The 22,100-nt window shown below is 40.8% G+C and overlaps 2 protein-coding genes across 2 annotated transcripts; both read right to left on the bottom strand.

Annotated features, from left to right (window-relative positions):
• Window positions 1-486: 486 nt before the first annotated feature.
• Window positions 487-1,873, bottom strand: MELLADRAFT_78055 (uncharacterized protein; the record flags this gene model as incomplete). Its single annotated transcript, XM_007411040.1, has 5 exons — window positions 487-611; window positions 643-794; window positions 857-1,019; window positions 1,100-1,618; window positions 1,697-1,873. 4 exons carry the CDS (start codon window positions 1,437-1,439, stop codon window positions 487-489), a joined length of 780 nt encoding a protein of 259 aa, XP_007411102.1.
• A 12,637-nt stretch (window positions 1,874-14,510) lies between these two features.
• Window positions 14,511-15,473, bottom strand: MELLADRAFT_87882 (uncharacterized protein; the record flags this gene model as incomplete). Its single annotated transcript, XM_007411039.1, has 4 exons — window positions 14,511-14,820; window positions 14,890-15,162; window positions 15,226-15,291; window positions 15,358-15,473. 4 exons carry the CDS (start codon window positions 15,471-15,473, stop codon window positions 14,511-14,513), a joined length of 765 nt encoding a protein of 254 aa, XP_007411101.1.
• Between the last annotated feature and the right edge of the window lie 6,627 nt (window positions 15,474-22,100).

Genomic DNA, 22,100 nt, shown 5'->3' with positions numbered 1-22,100 from the left:
GCTCTCTAGGTCCACGAGCTCAACAGTATCTGGGTGGAGGTGAACCGAGGGATCGGAAGGGAGATTGGATCCGGGGCGGTTGAGCATCGCTTTCAGTGAGAAGTTTTTGTTCTTCTTTGCTTGGAAAGCGTCCCATGCTTCTTGGTGACCTTCATCCTTGCATGTTTGCGATCCCGGCGTAGCCAGGGCGGTGCATGGTTGTGCAACACACCATCCTTCCAAAGTGAGCTCGGGTTCGGCGCAGAAGCGAGATGTTACTTTGGGTAAGGGATTTAGGCAGGGGCCATTGGGAGGGGGCAAGCCGGCGCGCTGTGCGAGTACCTGAAGTTGTGCGGAAGACGCAGTGCATCGCCAGTGGCCTATGGTAAGTCCATCCGTCACTACAGCTCGGATAACTGGACGAAAAAAAATTGAGTAATGGTTTTTTTTGTGATGTGGAATATGCGAGTATCAACTTACTTTGTGTAGCATTCTTTCCATCTTGTGTCACCGGGCGTTTGTGCAGACACAAAGAACAGAAATGGTTCCGGTGCGAAGACCCATGATTTGCAATATGATGTAATTCTCGTACCATTGCCGGCAATAAACGGTCGGCATTGTGTCCTTCAGCGCTGACGTAGAGTACATAACCACGTCGCTCACATCGTCGTAGCAAGCTGAATAGGTCCACAGCATCGCGGGCAACTTCTTGCGACATCTTGGGGTTGGATTGCTCGCCTGGATGGGTTGGTACTATTTGGGAGCCCTTCAGATGTGTGAGGTTGAATAAATTCACAATATTGAAATTCGATATGCTGTGAAAAGAGTTTCAGTTAGATTACTGGAAAGACGTTGTATGCAAAAGGAAAGCACTGACTGTGCCAACATCTGAGCATGACGAAAAGACCTTGCTAGTTGGTGGGTCATAGCAAAATGGCAGTGAACCTGGTAATAGTCGGGATGGGCGCCCTGCGCATGGGTATAGTAGACTCGTTGTTTGCCTGTTGTATAGTAGGATGGCCGATACTTTGCACCACAATCTATGAGCACTCAGAGTGGTAAGAAGTGATTTGGTCAGTGTTACAATTGTCAAGGAGGGAGGAGGGAAAGAACAACATACCTAAACAGCCCCACGTATGGAATTTGGCAGAGTGAATTCCATCCAGGTCATAAAGGTAGCCATTGATCCGAGGACGTTTGGCGAAGCTCTTTCCGGAAGCTTGGTCACACACCAAGCAGGTCGACGTGGGTGGAATTAAGTAAACCTCATGAACTTTTCGTTTTTTAAGGAGCTCATTCAGACCGTGCAGGCGAATTAGGTTGGTTGGATCAATGTGGGCAAAAGGGATCGAAGGGAATGTGAGATTCCATAGAGCTTTGTAGTCGTCGGCCTCGATGTTCAGCTGTAAGGCGAGTTGAATGAAAGGGAGAAGGCGAGTGTCTTGAGAGGTGAAGTGCATCGCTTTGTCAGCGCGCTCGTACACATCGCTTGCAAGAGTGACAAATCAAACAACGTTGGCCAGTGTCAGACGACTCGCAAGTAGTGGGTGGGATTGATTGAGACGAGTGGCAAACTCGGTTACTAGCATTTTGATTGGTTGGATGCGTTGAAGAATGAACGTAGGAACCAGAGGTAAGACTGACCGGATAGAGAAGAGGTAATTGAACTTGAGTGAGCATACCCACTTCCCAGTGTCATTGCAGCACAAAAACTCACGTTGAAGACCTTGACCTGCCGGTTGGATTGCCTGTCGTAGGAGGCGAGGTGGTGGTATCGGCTCGCGGGGGCAAGTGTGTAGGTGTTGGCGGTAAGAGGGGTTGAATATAGGTGTTTGGAGGAGGTTGGAAGTGGCGATAGAATCGACGTAATGGTAACGCTACGGTACGAGCACATGTGAGGACGGTAAACTACAGTGTCGGTGTAGACCCATGAAGTGGGAAGTCACCAGGTCACGTTCGCCGCAGCCTGATCACGTGTGGGAGCTGATGGTAGACTTGTGGGACGGAGTTGAAATGCATACAAGCATATGTGTACAGCTGTATTATGCTTTTAGTGGAGCTTCGGAATTCCCATGTGAGACGTCTCGCCAAAAATTCGAAAGTTCGATCTACCGGATGCCTAACACCTCAAACCATTTGGGTAGGGCAAAATTTGACATTTTGGGAAAACATAAAATAAAATAACAAGGGTATGTTTTATGAGACATACAATTGTTTGCAAGTTACTGTAGAAGATGTGTTAAATAATTTGAAGAAGAGGTAAACAATTTGGACAAAAACTCCATGTGGGCAGTTAAAAAACTTTGATTGCAAATATCCCTGTAATGTCCCAAAACATCCTACAATTGAGCTAAAACATCTGTTCAGTAACTTAATCCAATAAACAAAAGAATCATATGTCACAACTTGATGCTTTACTACATAATTCTTTTCCTTGACCCACTCTCATCTTGGGTGATACCTGGCCATGAACAACTCTTATGCTAAGACCCTCTTTAAAAATTGAATAGTCAGAATGTATAGTAAGTTCTGCTTCAAATAGGGACTAACCAGGATCCTTGTTTACCAATATGTTGAACAACCATCAAATATATGTCACCTGACAAACTTCCTATCCAGGTATTCCTGGACTGGTAAAGTACACACATACAAGTAATCAATCATAGTAGCCTCTGCCTGACTCAAGCTATCAGTCTAAAAATCAGAAAACACTCACTTTCACTAAATCTTTCATATTCACACCCTTGCACATCCACCGCAAAAGTAAAAAACCCAAAAATGCAGGGTTACCTGAATTGATCCTTCAGACAATTTCCAAAGATATTGAATCAATCATGTTGACTATACTTAATTAACGGCGCAATTTTTTACCTTACCCTCTTGTAGATGTCACAATTTCACCTGGGCCAACAACTTCAAAACTATTCATGTATCAACATCACAGCTGATGTCTGGTACCACTTTCACACTGACATGCCCAAAGCATGACGTCTGCATATAACAATAGTTATCTTCACTCACACTGGTTGTGATTCTACCAAATAATGGTTACCTTGTTCAAACATGTGGGAGTTTAATCAAGGAAAGCATTATACAGATGTGACACTTCTGATTAACATTTATTGAACAATTAGTATCTATTGTAAAAAGTATTCACCATGAGCTATATAATAATGTGATTGCTGTTTTCAAACTTTGCTAATTAAAGAAGTGTTCAATCATTACAACAACTTTGGCAAGGGTTATTTTGTTGTTTCAATATGAGCTAGTCTTCAATTGTCATTGGTACCATCAATGGTTAATCCAGACGTTGAAGAATGACCTCAAAGACCAAAACTGCCCCAATTTTCCTATGCTAGAAAATTTATTACAAGGCATTATTCTCTCTTATCCTCAGACATTACCATACCAAGTAATGAAGGTTGAGAAATTGAAACTTTCACATCCCCTCCATAACAAACCAAAACATTCAAGTCATAGGATGTTCTGGTCTTGTGATTGAATATTTAGTCGCATGCAATTATTGATAAAGGTTCCACTTTAGAATCTGATAAACATTTTATCAGCTCTTTCCTCTTCAATAAGCCACTAAAAAGATTACATTTCATGCAATTGGCTATCATTTGTGCCATAACACAGTCTCCTATTTCAGAGTACAAAAGCTGCAAGGCCGTTGACTTGACCAAGCCATAGCCTGGTAAGGTGTATTCCCTTTCTGTATCATTAGGCCTCATCTTTAGCTTGGCTGTAACACAGAGTTCAAATAGTTCTCACAGGAAATATGTGGTCAAGATATTCTGACTGAGATTTAGGGATTGATCCAATTGCTTTGTAGATTCTCATGGTGATGAAGGGCATCTGAAGAGTCAACCAGAAGATTGGATATGCTCCTATTAGCATAAATACCAGGAACTTCCTGGTACAAACAAAAGACCTTTTTTTTTGCCAAGAATATGCCAAATTTTAAATATTCCTAATGTTTTAACTTGTAGCATCATATAGGTATGAAATAGGCATTTAATTTGAGGCAAAAAAAATTACCAGTGGAAGAGTAGCCATCAAGTTTTATGATTTTGTTTGGCAATTTCGACTTATTCAAGTGCAGACAGTTTAATATTTGATGAATGTCTCAATTACCATAAGGAGTCATCTGATACCATGTTATACCTTCCCTTGCTTCTGCTCTATCTTGATAATTCCGTCTCCTTCACTTGATTGACTTGAAATACAATCCTTTTACCTCTGCTTCGTTGTGCTTCAGTGTGCCATTTTTCCTTACTGCTTTGTTCTTGGTCTGCTTCCATTTTTCTAGGTATGCGGTGTAGGAGGCTAAAGCGGATATCTATCAATCTCAAACTGAAAGTGTCTCAATGGGGAGAAATAAAATTTGCTCAAAGAATTACTGCACAACATCAACAAGACTGATTATTTGATATGTTTTGAGACCCTTTTGAAGACGTGGCTGGCTACCACATCTCAAGTGATAAATGAAGGAGAAGTTTCAAATCCAATTTTGACAGATTTTAACTGGAATAAGATTGCAAAACGGAGCCAATTGATTGTGGAACACACATATGTACACTGATACTACATTACTCAGGCCCCGCATAACACAATAAAATCACAACCTTATTCAGCTAATATACCAATGATGACTGGTTGATAACAATCAATGTAGATGGTTTTGGAAAGATACTTTTGAACCAGTTTGAAGTAATCCAAAAGCTGAATCAAAAGCAAGATAAGAAATATACATGTGATGACCACAGCGTAAGCAAAACCAGAAAGATATTCTTCAAATTCATTGGACCATACTGCTGTATAGTAGTTCTTTTGCAAACAATCTTCAATGATGATAAAAGCTTGAGTAGCAAAGGGCAATATTGGATGTGCAAATATGAGCGAGATCCAATGTACAGATAGCAAGTATTCAGGATTCACATAGCAATTTGGAAAGCCATTGTCTTACTAACATTTCATATGTGTACGTAGATTAAAACAGAGAAGTTACACTTCATACAACGGCAAAAAGTAGTGTCCTTTGCGTACGTCAAAGAATTCCCTTGATACTCAAGATGATTTGTTCCAGAGATACCCTTACAGACTATTGAGTTGTTACGTCGCGGAGAGAGTGATTGACGGTGGATTCGCACTAAATCAGACACAAACAGAAGAAAGAGATTATAAACACGACTGACAGATTCATATATAACAATGTAGGATGATGGAATAACAAAAATTGGATAATCGATTGATTGTAGGGGTGAGATAACCCCAAAACAATGGCAAAAAGAATGCCTTTTTATAGTCTAACTCAATCGCCATAGGCAATATGTGAAATTGAGGCGACCGTGACTTGGGTGCACCTCACTTTTAAAAGCAAGCACACGTAAAAGCACCATGAAAAGTTGATATAAGATTAACAAAGAGGACAAAGCAGAAATAGAATGCATTTCAGATCAAAAGGAACAAAAAAACATGATTGAGTTAGAATTTCAATTGGAACAATCAACAGGACCAGCTCGATCAAGTGTAATTGAGTGATTGCAAACACCTTGGGTGTACTAAATGCACCCATGGAATTTTGTCATTGTTCAGAACTTTGATTCACACAGAAAATGAACTTTCCTCAAAAAGGAGGGAACCAAAGAAGGAATCTGTTGAAACAAGAGTAGGTATGGTGCCTTCATAAAAAATTGACAGTTGATATGTGCACAAAAGAAAAGCTGAGGAGAACAATCGGACAGCTAAAAACATGAAAAAAGCATCAATTGGGGAATACTAAATCAAGTAAGACCAATTAACACTGAACAGGACTCATCTAGACTCGAGTCATGTGAGTACCTTGTACAGTCATAAAAGCAATAAGAAACGTTGCTGGGAAGCAATAGGACGCTTGAAAAGTAATAGAATGAAATCCGAAATCGGACTTGGTGGACGGGTAAGAAAAGGGACCAAAACTCATGCGAGTGGTCCATCTTTTTAGTATTTAGATTATGGTTTAGAGAGTGTTATATGCAATTAAGCCAAAAGCACTTAAAAAAAGCCCAGGCTCACAGGTCAAGTGGTGGGCGCGGATTTGGCAGAGAGGGGCGCGCCCAGGCGCAGAATCCATTGTCTGGGACGCGCCCAAATAGCAGGGGGCGTGTGGGCGCGCCTTTGAAGCAAAAAACCATTGAAAACATGAAAAAATCTTCACGGAAACAGCAATCAAGGCTGTGATGAAGCTCAAACACAAATGGGGATGTGAGAAAAGCTGTTTCAAGTCAGTATGACCACATTTTCAAGATAAGAATCACTGAAAGTTTTTGTTCCAGAACTAGTTTAAGTGTCTCCCGACTCAGATGAGCTCATCTGCAGGGCTTTCTCCGCCTTGAAAGTTAAACGGACCAGAATTACAATTTCATAGGCTTCCTCTAGCCCAAGATTAGGCCCAAGAAGACCTCCTACGCTTCAGACCATCCAAGTCTTGCGTATGGGCGCGCCACCCCCTGTTTTGAGAAATATATGACGCGCCCGGCGCGCCCTTCGACACGCCAAACGTGCCGCGCCCACCACCTGACTCACAGGTAGGTTAGGGTGCATTCACTTGAGGAATTTCTGACCAGAAATCACAGTCTGTAAATTTTACAATGCAAAAGTGAAACATGCACCACCAAATAGAAACTTTAAATTTGGCACAATGTGATTTCTCACCAGAAATTGCTTAAGTGAATGGGCCCTTAGACTTGACTTCAGGTATTTGATAATTTGTGTATATAAAAAGCTATTTTCAAGTTTCAGGTAGTTGTGTATATGATGAAAACTTAAAGGATGCTCTAAGAGCCTAGTTAGCAATGAAAAATATTAGCCGTGTTCAAACCTGACCCAGCGGACTTTTTGGCTGGAAGCTGTCAAGAACTGTCAATGAATACACAAAGCTACCACCAGAAAAGCAACTGGGTAACCGGGTTTTTGTGTCAACCGGGTTAGTTTTGAACGCGGCTATTGTGAAGAAGCGTACTTTAAAAATTAAACAAGTCTACATTGATTTTCCAAAATAAAATATTCTACTTTGATAAGACCTTATTCCAGGATTTGAGAAAAACCTGAGCCTCAAGGTTGGTGGGAGTGAAAGAGCCTTGGTGGTCACTCATGACTTGTAAAGCATTAGAAAATGAGCTCTCAGAAGGTGCACTTGTGGCAGGAACCACAAGCATTGCCTTGGCCATTTGTGCTAGGTTGGGCCAGTGACACACTGCCATACCCTAGTAAAGAAGGTGTTTGCAGACCTTGTCTTCCTGAGGTGCAGTGAGATACTTCTTGACCTCAAGTTTGATTGGAATTATTTTGTGATGCTTGATCTAATGCTGAGGTTGATCAAGAGTGAAGGTTTCCTGAGGTTCAACAACCTTGATGTCAGGATCAAGAGCGGCCTTGAATTTTGAGGCTTGATCAGTGAAGTAGTTGAGTATATCTTCTTCACCCCAACCAAGTCATTCCATTGTTTGGGATTTGACCGTGGTGAGCTTGAGACAAGGATCAAGAATGCAGTGCATATGTACACGGCTTTGGTCTGGACTGCATCCTGAATATAATGAATGATTTTCTTGATCATTGGAATGATAGCAACCTTGAGTTCCTTAGACTTGGAATCAGCCCAGGCCTATCATAAAATCTAAATACTGAATCAGTAAAACATCATGCAGAAAAAGATAACAATCAAAATAAAAGAATGAAAAATAAACAAATACAATCACTAACATGTTTGAGCCAATCTACAAGCCATTGGTAGTTAGGTATGACAAGTGAGAAATTGGGGTACTTATGGCCTTCAATCATTTTGATAACATAGGGGCAATAAAAACTGTACTAGATTTTTGACTAAGGTCCATTCCTCAATATAGTTGAGTTTTAAGACTGATCAAATGCTGGGTTGCAGTTGAATTGATACTCCAACACAACTCTAAGCTCAACAAAACAAGCAAGAGAAGAGTGTGTTGAGGACCACCAGGTCAAGACTTCATGAGCTACCCAACTGTGTGATCCCAGGTAGCACAACTTTCAATGGTGTTGTCAAGAGAGTTTTTGAGCTGGCTGGAATGCTTGATCCTCTTGTGAAAGTCTTGAATTTGTGTGAGAACACTGCTTACCTCCGAGGTTGAGGTAGGCTCAATAAACAGAGGAACTGAAGACAAAGTTTGTGGGATATTGGGATCAAGAGCATTGATTGGAGAAGGGGGATCCTTTTGATCAAACACTGCCATCCCAGCTTTGGCCATGAGATTGATGATGTGAGCAACACATCCATGGAGGTTTTGGGTGGCACCAAATTGGGGGGTGATGGTTGAAAGGTTTTGACCCATTGTTGTGGTGTTGGAGGAATTATTGGCTGTGATACAGTAAAGCCGCTTGGAGATGTGAAAAGAATCCAGGATGCTTTTGAGTAGGCCAGCAAGGTTGGCACCAGTGTGAGGTCCATCAATTGGTTGCAATGCAAGTGTGATTCCTATGTGTTGTAAATTATCACAAATCCAGCAGGCAGTAACCCCAAGCATAGCGGTGTTGGTGGGAGAAGTCCACCAATCACAAGTGATGGAGACATGAGAGACTGGAGAGAGTGTTTTGATGATTTGAGCTTGAGTTGATCTAAATTGATCTTAGATTCCATTGGATACTGCAGTTTGTTTTGATAAAAGGGAGAAAGCCTGGGGCTTGATCGTGTTGATGATCTCTTGAAACTTTGCCGCATCAACAAATGAAACCGGGACCTCTTGATTCACAACCATACGGATAAGTGCATCCTTCAGAATGGCTCTGTTGAGAGGCTTGAACTAGAAAAACAAACAAAGAGAAACATGTTAGTAAGCATCCGAGTTAATCAAGAACCCAATGAAATGATTGATTAACAAATATAAAAAAGAAAAGAATAATAAAATCAAATTGGAATTAAATGAAAGGGTAAAAAAATTAAATTGTAAAACAGTAAAAAATTTGACGATAGATTAAAATAACTACAAAGAGAAACAATGAAAAATATGATATGACCAACCTTGACAGGCTGTCCATCATTATAGAACACTGGGACAGTTGGCTGTTTGGTTTGAACTGGGGCAACAATATGATGTGCGCGGGATAAGTGCCAACTCATGAATTTGGTGCTGGCTTGTTGGTCAACAGAGAGAGGTTTGTTGCAGATTGCTGGTTCCGCATTGTCTTTGTTGATGCTGAAACCATTGATGGGTCCTTCTTGGGCTGGGCAGATGTTTTTCAACACACTGTTGAGTCCTTCCTGGACAAAGTATGGCCACATCCACAAAGTTTGAACTGCAGCGGTAGTATCAGACTGGCTCAACTGTCATGCTGTGATCCAATGCCAAGAGTGCCCTTGCTCAATTATAGTTGGTCCAGGGAACAAATTCTAGAAGGAGCAAGTACCAACTGTATCTTGTTGGGATTTAAGGCAAAAATGATGCACCCATCATCATTTTAATAGCACACAGAAGTACTCTGCATCAAGTTGTTTGGCAAATATATAACACAAAAAGTGTACTGGTACCTCTTATTGTATTTATCACCACATACAGTCAAGCCTGCACACATGTATTTTCAAAATCTGACATTATGCATGGGGCTATAGGGGTTTCACCAAGCTGGTACAGGCCAAATCATAGAGTATTGCATTACATGATGATGAATGTTGTTTTGGATAAAACTACAGATGTAGTCCATCAACACCCCATCTAGAGGAAAAGAGATATTTGGAAGATTTGTCATATATCAATGCATAAATGTATGAATTATCAAGATGTTTCTAACTTTATTCTTGGTTAGTGTGGTCATAATTCATGCATTTATGAATCATTGCCATGATGTGTATGGTTACATCACAAAGACACTTTTGACCCACAGAGATTCAGGTGTGTCTTATTTTGGGGGCCTGACCAGACATGCGTCCGGAGGATAGTGGGCATGCTACACAAATATGTAAACTATGGTGATTAAATAGACAAAATAATGGCCAGAAGGTTGTCCAAAATACTGTGAGAATAATTTTGAGGGAAACTGAAAGATATAGTATCAATGTCGCCAGTGCTCTGCTTGAGATAGAAGCAGTGGAGCAGTAGAACAGTGTGCCCCCCTGTGTTAACCATTTTTCCATATAGTGGGTGTCAACCATTGCTATAGGTATGGTGAAACCCTAAGGCATATAGTGGTTTGCAAAGGCACACTAGATAGCCAAAATTCACTATGCTATGTGTTGCCCTAGAGCCTCAGAGTGCATAGCAAGAACCCAGAACCAACTGAACCATTTCTAAATGTCATTTCCCATAATTCACCTTTTCAGAGTTCACTTCCAACCAATATCAGACAAATTTACTTCAATATCATATCAATGAACTGCTTCAATCAACTCCAACATCTCTTGACTGACTGACCACCTCCTCATTTCAGACTCAAACCACTCAATTTCAACACCCCATGTCAACACTTCTCTCCAAAATCAAACTTGTGTCTTGTAAATTGATGTTTCCTTTTTACATTCAATCTTCTGAACTTTCAACACTAATGTAGTTGTTTGATTTTTTGTAATTTTCAATTGCTTGTTTTTGAATTTTTGTTTTTCTGGTTTATCAGTTCTGATCTTTTCTTATGATTGGATTCAATCAATCAATCTTTTAAGTAAATCTTCAACTCAATAACAGCAAGCATTCATGACCAATCAATATTTTAGTGTTTTTACCCAATGTGTTATACAGTAGGTGTGTGTCTTATATACCAACAATAAAACAACTTCACTTAGATTATCTGGTATTTGTTTTTATGGACATTGTTAATATAAGGTACCATAATTCAGTAGAAGCGAAATAGAAAACCATGTGTTAGAAAATTAAATGTAAGTTGATTAACCACTCATTTCATTCTTATCAATCTAGGTCAATCTTTATTAATGCATCTTCCCTTTTGCTAGGATCAATCACTTTTGATTTAGTTTTAAATGGCTGGTTGCTACAGGTAGGATGTATAGTTAAGAGTGATAAGGTATTGAGGGTTATTTCTTTCAGAACAATTTTTATATAAAATAAGTGATGTATCATATATTTTCAAATCTACTTTTGATGTTTGTAAGATAAGTGAAATGTAATGAATATGAGAATCATAAAGTGTGAATTTTTAAGTTGATGAGTTGGCAAGCTGGTGAAAGTAAAGATGGAGATATTAACAGTTCTAGCAAAGTGAGAGCTTTTTCTCACTACACCGTTTGGAAAAGGCTCACTTGCGTCGCTTGCTGGATAATATATTGTTTCAGCATATCCACATGTCCTTCAAGTTCACTTAATTCATTGACACCGCGGGAATTATTAAGTTCAAACCCCGGTTGAGCAGAATTGTGGTGTCTGAGTCTGCAACTTGTCTCAATTGCGGATCTAGTTCACATTATGTTCACAATACGTTCACAAGTTTCCCTTGGGTTTTTCTGATAACCGTTTGTCATGAGACATACAAAGGCCCCTTTCAGACCGACAAGTGTCTTTCATAGTACATTCCCTGTCCTCACTATTTACGCTTGCCATAGACATGCCTTCAGGAATGTTTGGCAAATCCAGATTTGATGACTGTAGCACCCCAATCCAATGGAGTCAGGATGGCAAAGGAGCCTGACCCGTCCTTGGCCCGTCAGCCCACATGATTACAGCTCGAGGGCAACTGGTGAACGTATTGTAAACGTATTGTGAACGTAATGTGAACTAGATCCGTGATTGAGACAAGTTGTGGACTCGGACACCACAATTCTGCTCAATCGGGTTTTGAACTCAATAATTCCCATGGTGTGACTTATCCCAGCAAAGAAGTGGAACTTTTTACATAGAGCGCCTTCCAGCCATAAAAGAGACTGCAGAACATTGGATTGCTGCCCTAGGTGGCGCTGGAGGTCCAATCCACACTAACAGGAGCCTTGAAGCTAGATGAAAAACTACAAACACATACACTTCAATTCAGCCATGAACCTAGTTATAATCTACAAGCCATCTCAAGGGATTGAGAAAGTCCTGCCTTGAAGTTGTCATACTTACTAACATTATGCATTAGCTGTGTTCAAACCAAACCCGGTTGCACCAAAACCCAGTACACCCAGTTGAATTCTTGGCAAGATGCTGTCAAGAGCTGTCACTAGATACACAAAGTTACCACCAAAAACACAACTGGGTGTACTGGGTTTTTGAGTCAACCGGGTTTGGTTTGAACACGGCTATTGTAGCGCTTTTGGGCACTTTTTGTTACAAAATTTCATCATAGCAGAGCGGAGCAATCTGAAAAGCCACACCACTCTCAGATGGTCATAGCACATTCATAAAGATAGTGTAGAAATTGGCCTTTCTTTATAGCACCAAATCACTCTGCTTGTGATTTTTGGGAATATAGCAAAGGGGAGCAGAGCACCGGTGCCAGGTGGTGTCAATAGTATGAACAAGTTGGGAATAATCCAAGATCAACATTCATCTGTAAAGGACATATCAATCAAATCAGAGGAAAATCATCCTCATTAGTGGTTGATAGTAAGGACAAAGGTAAACAAGTCCAACTTGTGAGATACACATATGAACAGAATGGCTTATCTTTGTACATCTTGGAAACCTCACAGTGCTGTAAACCAATCCCTGTAACGGAAGTACTAGAGTTTTTGTGGGCCGCCCACCACCTTCCCATATTCTGATCCATAAAATCTTGGTAGTACCAATGCTCCAACACCCACATTATACTGCACTCTGGGTAGTCCACAATTTGACATTTTCTTGAGTATTGTCATCCAGACATTTTCATCCACAAACCATTTTGAAATCATTTAGTAATGCTGTTGAAGTTGGTAGTATTCTCTGGCCTGTTGGTGACTAGTAGCTGGGGGCTGTGTATGTATTGGTAGTGTTCCAAGCCTGTGCAAGTATGATGAATTCCATTCTTGAGATGAGAAGGAGTGACAGGTGTAGGAGGGAAGTGTCACAGGCGTCAAGAAGGGAACATTCCAAATCACCACAAATTTGGTAGAGCCGCGGAAGAGAAAATTTTCTCCTTCCTGTGCTCCCCAAATTCCTTCCCTACCTAAAACACCTGGTAATCCTACAAGTAGATTCCCTGCAGTCTTCACATCTCTCTCTCTCAAATTTTTCAGAACTCACCCACCGCCCGGGGGGTTGAGAAGTCTGAGCTTCTCAGGCATGTTCTCGTCTCACAGGCAGGAATCCGGAGCTTAGGGATAGGTGTCCCTAGGCTGGATAAACCTCCTGTGAGACTGCCCCCACACCACACCCATAAGGTTGGTTGGTCTCTAAGGAGAGACAAGGACCTTAAGTGGTAGGACACGCCAGAGAGGACCAGGTTATGGACAACATGGTTAGAAGCTATTACAGGAAGCTTCTAGACAACCAATCTAACTTGTACCAGTTATCCACAAGGTATGAATGGATGTTTTATTTCCTCCAATTTTGCACCTCAGGTACTAATACAAACCATTAATGCAGGGGCCAACAATAACACTATGGCCAATCAACTTGAAAACATGTTCATGAACGCCAAAAAATCGTGTATTGGGTTCTGCAGAAGACCATGTGCAAGTCTATTTCCAAGTCTTACTGCTGATACTATGGCTATTTGGGATCATACTGTCATTGCTATGATCACGGCGTGACAGCAACAAGGCTTAAAATTTGTGACAGTGTCTATTTTTTGTTTTGAGCACCTTTTTTTCTTTGTATGTTTGATGATCCGACCCGCGAGGGGTATTAGGCTGTCAATGCCTACTAGGCTGGAATAGTTTGTGATCATAAGGGTCTCAATTTAGCTTGGATTCATGACGCCTTATCAGGAGAATCCTATCCACTGATTCCGACCACTGAGTCGGAATCAGTGGTTGTAATCGACCGAGATTAGAAAAAGTATTGAGTAACCAAGCATTTTACGGTGATAGAAACGACTTCAAATGGGAGCCATCCAGCTCGAGGTTTGACATTGAGTTGAGATAAATTTGACATTGCAAAAATCCAGCTTTGTGTTGTGAGAGGGCAAGGACTCATGTTTGGGGAATTATGAGGAGCAAATTGGGCTGGAGTAGACGACGTGTGCTTAGATTCATGGGGCACACAATTCCTTCAGCAAGACTTACATAGACCCCCTGCTTAGTTGAATTGGTGATGCTTGTATTGTTCTCGATGTTTTCAGTGGTCTATAATGAGTGGAAATCTGAAGAATGGTTGTGTTCCTTTATGGAAAACAACAAAAATGTATTTCTCACGATCTTGTATCACACTATATGAGAGATGGAAGAATATTTTCTCATTGGGAGTAAGAAAATTGATATCTTGGGAATTGGAAATTTTTACAAGCAAAGAGATGAAATAGATTGATAAAGCTTGTTTCTTTATTGGATACAAGTGAAAATTGAAATATAATGACAAAGACAAAAAATTATCACTTCACATAGATGAACGGTACCTGCCCTGATAGTAAATAAACAACTGTGAGATCAAACAATTGGATAAATAAAACCTTTCGTATCAAGCTTGAACTTCGGGTTTCTGAGCTGGAATAGGAATTTCTGAGTTTGTGTTGGGACCCATATGATCTAAACCGAACTTGACAGCCTCTGCACCCTTCTTAACATTGACTTTGGTAAAATTGACAAAGTCAATTTCTTGTAAAGCTGGAGTTAATGCTCGATTCACTTCAGATGCATTTGGTAATCGACCACCGGCAGCTCTTTGTTCACAGAACATGTGAATAGTTTCTAATAAGGCAGTTGCAATTTGTTGGGAAGATCTTGGAAAAGTTAGCTTGTTCAAGGCGGATTTAGGAGCCTTTGACGCGCTGAGTAAGATTAAAAGAATTATTAGAAAAATGATCAACGAGATTCTGGAAGACGAAATGATGACTTACCGATTCTCGCCGGTTTCACCTTCAGCAAGTTTACGATCAGCAAGAGCGTCAATAGAGTTCTTGATAGCTTGGGCCATTTTGAAAAAGTATCTGTCATCTGCAGTTTCAAGTGCTTCATCGACTGCTTTTGTCATTTCTTCTTGAGTTGGAAATTCGACTCCTGCCTCCATGTCAGCTGAAAACTTGGCAATTGAGCTGACAAGACCAGCTGAGACTCGTTGCATCATAGCAGGAGAGAGTCCTAATTGAGGAACACCCGATGGACGAGCAGGACTACAAGGGATCAATTAGTTTTTCGTCCAAGTCACGGCATGAGGAGATTTGGAGAAGGCTCACCCTGATTGACCCTGAGTAGAATCGTCATTGGCACCGCCAGCATTCAAAGATCGACGAACAAGTGTTCTATGAACGTAAAAGCACCCATTAACAAAGACCACTTTGGAGTTCAAAAAGAGGATGCAAGCTTACCTGACAAATCTGGAAGCTTCGGCGCCGGGAGATGCAGAGACAGAGTTTGTGACACTGGAATCGAGGACAAACAAAAGGGCGACAGAGGTGGCAACAAAACCGTAATTGATACGCATATTGATATGTATGAGTTTAAAGAGGTATTATTTGGCGAAGGTGACGAAGGCTCAACTAAAGATACGAGTAAATGATAATTGATTGATATAAAAACAAACTAAAAACAAAGATAATGAGATTTGTACAATTTATTTGCAGGGGTAAGAAGATTGAAGGGCGACTGATATGAACTGGTGATATGAACGGATGAGGAATCAGAGAATGGTGAAGAAAACCTTTAGTTTTATAGCCCGAGACTTCAGCCTCGACCAAAACATGACATTACTAGCTGAAAGGTTTGACCACGCCCATCGTGGTGATCATCACTTTGCCTCTCCAGTCACTCATGTATTGATTACACTATGTCTTCAATTTCGTTGTCTTTTGTCTGCCCAGCTGAAAAACCGCAAAACCTTTCTGTAGACACAACCACGGCACAAGCGCAGCTTCAGGCGAACATGACGAGCGTGTCCGATTGGCATGAGTTCATGAATTAGCACGTTGTTTCCCTAAGCTCAACTTTTTTGAGTGCGGACGTGGCCCGGCCGCGTCGGAAGAGGGGCTTTAGTTAAGCTTATTGATGCGGCCAGGCGAGAGGGACATTTTGATACTGCATTGCCAAGAACCATACGAGAACAATCTTTGTATCATCAACTTCATCCCTATTGATATGTGACCTGGCTAACCTGAAGTCCTCCCCGGGAAATGAGTTCCTCGAGTATTATTAGGGGTTCTCAAAGTAGACCCGGTTTCAAGAAAACCCAGTTGACCTGGTTGTTTTTTGGCAGTAACTTTGTGTATTGAGTTGACATCTTTTGACAGATCACAGCCGAAAAGTCTACTGGGTCAACCGGGTTTTTTCAAACCGGGTCTACTTTGAGAACCCCAATTGGTGACTCGTGCGCGCTTACGTCACAGGTGCCCCAAAGCAACTCTTGCTGAGGATCAGGAATAAAAGATGCATGTATGGGGAGTTAGCAAGGCCACAATTATCAATAATAGGGCGGTTTAAGTCAAGCGACACAAGCCACATGGTCACCAACTCGCGATCACTCTTTTTAGGGTTGTTCGGTCCTTAAAAAGATGGATTGCACACATCCAAACACTCTAAATTTACGTTTTAAGGAGCTGTAATTTCAGGGACTTCGTTTCCAACGTTCTTTTTTTCACGTCTTTTTTTTTGTCACCGTCTTTTTTTGTTGATGTGATGGTGTTTGAGAAACTCAACATCCTGCTTAAGTGGTTGATGCTGAAATCAGTGGAATGACATTGTTTTTTTGACTGCAAAGCATTACAATCCAGGAACAACAACAAAACGAAAAAAGGTGGAAGCAATATTTTTTTCGCTCCTTGTCCCTGACCCTTTTTGGATAGCAGGGTGGCGATTATAATTTTTAAAACTGATTTGGTGATCGCAAAACTGTGAACCACCTTTAGAGGTGGTTCATGTACTTAAAATTTTACTTAAAATTTAAGGCTCCCGAACAAAACATAAAAGTTGAAGATGGATGGTAAAAGCCCTTCTTGAACCACCCTAATATTAACGGCAAGTGTTATCTTCAGACTACTTGATTGGGTGTGCCACTTGTAATGCCAATGATACAAGGCCATGTGTGAGCTAATAGCATCTTTCAGGCTAGTAAATCACTAAATAAAAAGGTTGGGATAATAAAAATAAACCAAGTTTACTATCCGTGTGAGAAACTTATTTAATGTTTAAAATAAGTTTATAAAGGAAGCGGTGTGATTCAATCAGAGCTGACTTCAGTTAGATGACCTTTTGACAAAGGGTTTGGATACAAATCCTGGAATTAATGCAAGACAAGAAGTCTTCTAGCAGTCTGGAGAGTAGAAACTACAGTCTAGTTTTGTGCTCAGGCTAACAACACCTACTGTAGAGTTTGTTAATAAAGGGAAATATCACCCAGTGATATGTAATGTTCTTTAAACTCTGAACACAGAGGAACTTCCATGAAATTAGAGTCTCTCAAGTTATTGAATCCCCTTAATGACAGGAGCAGTACTGCAAGGATCACCTCCTGAAAGAAGTCTTTAAAAGAACCTCAACAAACAACACCATGTCTGTTTTGAGGTAGAATGTTGACGTGCTCACACCAATCAATTTCCGTAGAGGGTGGATATAACCTACAAACAGGTCTGAGAGCTAAGCATACAATTGCCTTTGTCAAGAGGTTCAGACAGCAAGAGTGTTAAATGGGCTCCTTTGTTCATAGTTCCATTGACAAACGGTACATTTTTGACTGTCTATTATTATTAACAAAGGATTTGCATTTTCTAGAGAGAAATTGAATAAAGATCCGTTCAAATTTATTACACAACTCTCTGTGTGAGCACATCGACGTGCTCATGGGGGACAGACATGATGCAACCAACGTAAGGATCAATAAGACAAATGTATAATGTCTAACAATGAGGACAAGACCTCTATTTGTCTGATTGATGAAGCTATCAATAATTTGCTTAAATGTAATGATGATGATGGATTTTCCTGGCAGGTGGAAGAGCTCTATATATACTCACAACCCAGAAAATCTCTTACACACACACAGCTTGTGGGTTGATTACATACTCATTGGTTGTATGTAATCATATTTTAAGTATTTATTTATCACCTTTGTTACACACATGTGTAACTCTTGTGTTACTTGTGTGATGAGCTTGTGAAAGGTTATCTTACTTTGTGTAATCTCTTGTATAGATCTACATGTCTGCACATATGTAATTACACTTGTAACTATATGTAATTTCATATGTAATTGACTCTTGAAACTGAGCCATGAGTTGTAATTGTTATTTTTATTCTTTTATTATGATATTTCAGCCCTTTGGTACTAGATATAGGGCTCAGGGCTGACACGACAATAGCTTTGAGTTCAACATCTGTTCAAGGTCCCTTCCTGAACCTGAGGTGGTTTTTTTCATGAAATTGCTTTTGTACTTATTTTTTGCATGTAACTTGCATCTTCAGAAAAAAGGAATGAGTGATCTGATTATGTATGTACACGTCCCCACGCCTAGGATTTGTAATCATTGGGTTTGCAACAGGCCCCGGCCCCGCCGCTGCAGAACTTGAATGATTATGTAAACCACTTGGAGGGGACTGTACAACCATCACAACATAGGTTGCTTATCAAATTGAGTTTTCTTGCTTTTCCACTCCATCTTCTTATTGGTGCCTTGTTCAGTCCTCGTTGTATGTATACTTTCTCTTATGTTTTTGGAAAATATTATGTTTTAAAACTGTAAGTATTACATTTCTCTTATGTTCTCTTGTACAATGTAAAAGGTTGAAATTACAATTTACTTTCTTATCCAAACAATCATGTTTTTAGGTCTTCACCTTATTTAGGTTTGACCTGGTGTGTGTCTGTCTGAGAAGCAGAGATGTGGTACCAGTCTTTTATTGAGACTCCCTGAGACAATCCCCGGCGCTGACCAATTTCTTCTTGAATGGGGCCTGAGTTATGCCTGTTTTCAAGAGGCATGTTTTTGTATTCTCTGACCTTCTAAGGCTGCACAAAGGTATTTTTCATGATTGATGGATCATAATCAAATAGGAATGAAATGAAGAAAGCTGACAAAAAGTTGAGAGAAAAGAACCTACTTCAATTTGTTCAAAACTGCAAATTACAAGGTTGGGCAAGAAAGAATGATAATCAATTGCATGGTCAAGCTCTGTGAAAAGTAGAGCTACAATAGGATTTGTCCCAGAACACTTTTTCTTCTGTTCTCCCTCCAAGTCTCTTTGTGATTTGATTTGCAGCTGGGTGTGTTTAATTTTTGCTTGGGTGAGATTGTAGAGGAATGACATGGGTTGACTAACTTCACATTCTCTTTTTTCTTTGTTCTCTTTGTCAAAGAAGCCGTGGTCAATGTCCTTTGAGCTGTAAAAAGAGACACCTTGGGCTTTGCCATTGGGCATTGACTGGAAATTCACTATTTTTTGAGCCTGATGCAAGCCAATCAACAGAGGAAAAATGAGAGGTAAGTCTACCCATCAGATCCAAGATAAGTCCTTATTCTCCTAACCTCTTCTAATATAAAATAATTCCAGATTGCTGTTCCACTGGCCAAAGATTGTGCAAGTCTTTTGATTGTCCTCATAAGCCGAGTAGTTGAAGGCCAGCCTGTTTTTGTTGCCCAAAGGCGCTGGCAAGTGGTCAAGTTCAAGTCTTGACATTCAAGGAATGTTTGAATGAACTTCTTTGGATCAAATGAAGGTATTTTATGAATGAATTTGCATACTTGAATGACCTGACTTTGGGTTATAGGACAATGTGACTCAGTAGGTGCTGAAGCCATTACTTGCAATGTTTTGAGGTGATTGGAAAGGCATTGGTCAGCTAGACAAGAGGTCAGCAAGGTTATTTACTTGGTCAATTTGGCACAAGGAAAATTCTATTGTACCACAAGTTCACAACCCATGATTCTGCTACAGTCAGGAGTAAAATCTGCCATGCAATGATTTTACTCATTTTGCAGCAGGGGTTGAATTTTGCGGTTTTTGAAATTCAAAAATCATCTTTCTGGAGGGCAATGGAAACTTGAGCATGGCTCAAGATATGGAGGATCTGAATTGAGGGTCCTGCTTGGAAGAAGCAGGACTTTGATTGTCCAAGAGAAAAATTGGAAAGCTTTTGTGTGGCAAGCATCTTTCATTGGGTTCATTTTTCCGCTACTAAATCTCATGACCACTGACACCAGGAGAGCCACATTTGGTGTAAGTCCATATGCAGGCTTTGGGTTTTACCGCCTGCAAGGGACTTTGTTAAGTTTGGACAAAACCACAGTTTGATACACATACATAGATACTAACATTTCCGCAGTGGGCACCACCCTTTGTGACCTCAATCTGACAAAATTCGTTTGCAACAGAGAAGTCACAAGATTGAGTGATTTCCATGAAACTCAAAATAGAGCAGCCACTTGAGGTAGAAGATCCTGGTACAAAAAGTGACATGGTACCGGAACTGTGGTATGTACAATGAGGTTGTTCCCACAAAGGGAGGATGAGCAAGACAATAACAAATTTAACCACTCATCAACTCAACAAATCACTTGCAGCAAATAAACAAATCTAATCAAATTTCTCTCACATTTCTCTCTATCATTTTTTTTGCTCCCACCTACCCCTACACCCTACCGTGAAGAGAGCCTACCTTGGCCAATGGACCAGTGGCCACCAGCCCCCCCAACACAAGTCATTAGACCTAATAGATAAATCAAATTGCATGATTGATGGTCTCAAGACTAAGGTAGCAATGGCTGAAGCAGTGGTCAAAATCAATAGAGATTAGGTAGAGTATTGAGGAACAAAGGATTTTACGGTGATAGAGACGACTTCAACTGGGAGCTATCCAGTCCAATGTTTGACATTGCGTTGAGATAAATTTCACATTGCAAAGATCCTTTGTGTTGTGAGATGGTGATGAATTATGTGTGAAGAAATCACAAGGAGTAAATTGGTTGGACACAAGGTGAAGTAGGCAATGTGTGCTTAGATTCATGGGGCACACAATTCCCTCAGCAAGACTTATATACACCCCCCTACTTATAAGTTGAAGTCCACTGGTTTTTTGGCTGTACTGTTGAGCTGGCCAGTACAGCCAAAAAACGAGTGGACTTTTGTTCATTGGGAACACCAACAAAGGCACGACTTGGTGTGTAGGTCCATGACGAGGAGTTGCGCACAGATGAGGATGTATGCTTATAGCAAGGAGTGCTTAGCGAGGAGCGAAGTTGGAAATTGAAAATTTCTAACCGCATACCTCACATACAGTCAGATCCTCAACTGAGCACAACTCAGACTTGTATAGCTTCTCGAAGTTAAAATTGTCATTTAAGATACCTCCCGCCCACCCGGCAAGGCGCTGAGCATCCGGTTTCGAGACTGAGGAGGATTTTCTCAGTCACGCAAAACCGGAGGCCCAGCGGCGGCGCCCCCCCCCGCAAAACTTAAACTGTTCATCCTAAGGATGGGAGTTTAAGAGGGCAGGAGGTAGTTTAACATGATAAACAGATAATGTTAATCTACAAATAAACACAACCACATCTAACTACAAGCTCCGTACTGAATGGAGTTTGATGATGGTATTGTTCTCAATGTTTTCACTGGTCTATAATGAATGGAAATCTGATGGATTGGTTGGGTTCCATTATGAAAACTTTTGGACAACCACAAAATTGGTTGCGTTCCCAGAGCCGGCGGAGGTACACTGAATTCTATTCTCAAGTGGAGAGGGAGTGTCAAGGACAGACGGGATGTCACATGGTAAATAGATGACATCTGGTTACCATGGGATTTGGAAGTTGGAGGGAAGAAAGATTTCTTCTCTCTAACCCCCTTCCAAATCTCTCCCGTACTGTCTAAATGACGCTGCTGCAAGTTGAAATCTTCAAACAAAATTTTCTCTTAAACTTTTCTCAAAAGACCCACCCACCACCCAGTCTCAGGCCTGTTCTCGCCCCAAAGGTGGGAAGCCTAGGGAGGGGGTTCTTAACCCCATCCTAGCCCTTTTCCACCTTTGAGACTACTCTCACACCAAGCCTAACTGTTTTACTGGTCTCTAGGGAATGAGACGGGATTCCACAGGAGTAGAACCTGCCTGAGGGGGTTACCTTCTTAG

This window comes from Melampsora larici-populina (assembly GCF_000204055.1).
Source record: "Melampsora larici-populina 98AG31 unplaced genomic scaffold MELLAscaffold_23, whole genome shotgun sequence".
NCBI classification, from domain to species: domain Eukaryota; kingdom Fungi; phylum Basidiomycota; class Pucciniomycetes; order Pucciniales; family Melampsoraceae; genus Melampsora; species Melampsora laricis-populina.
The sequence above is the reverse complement of the archived record's forward strand: the minus strand, read 5'-3'. Positions and strand labels throughout refer to the sequence as shown.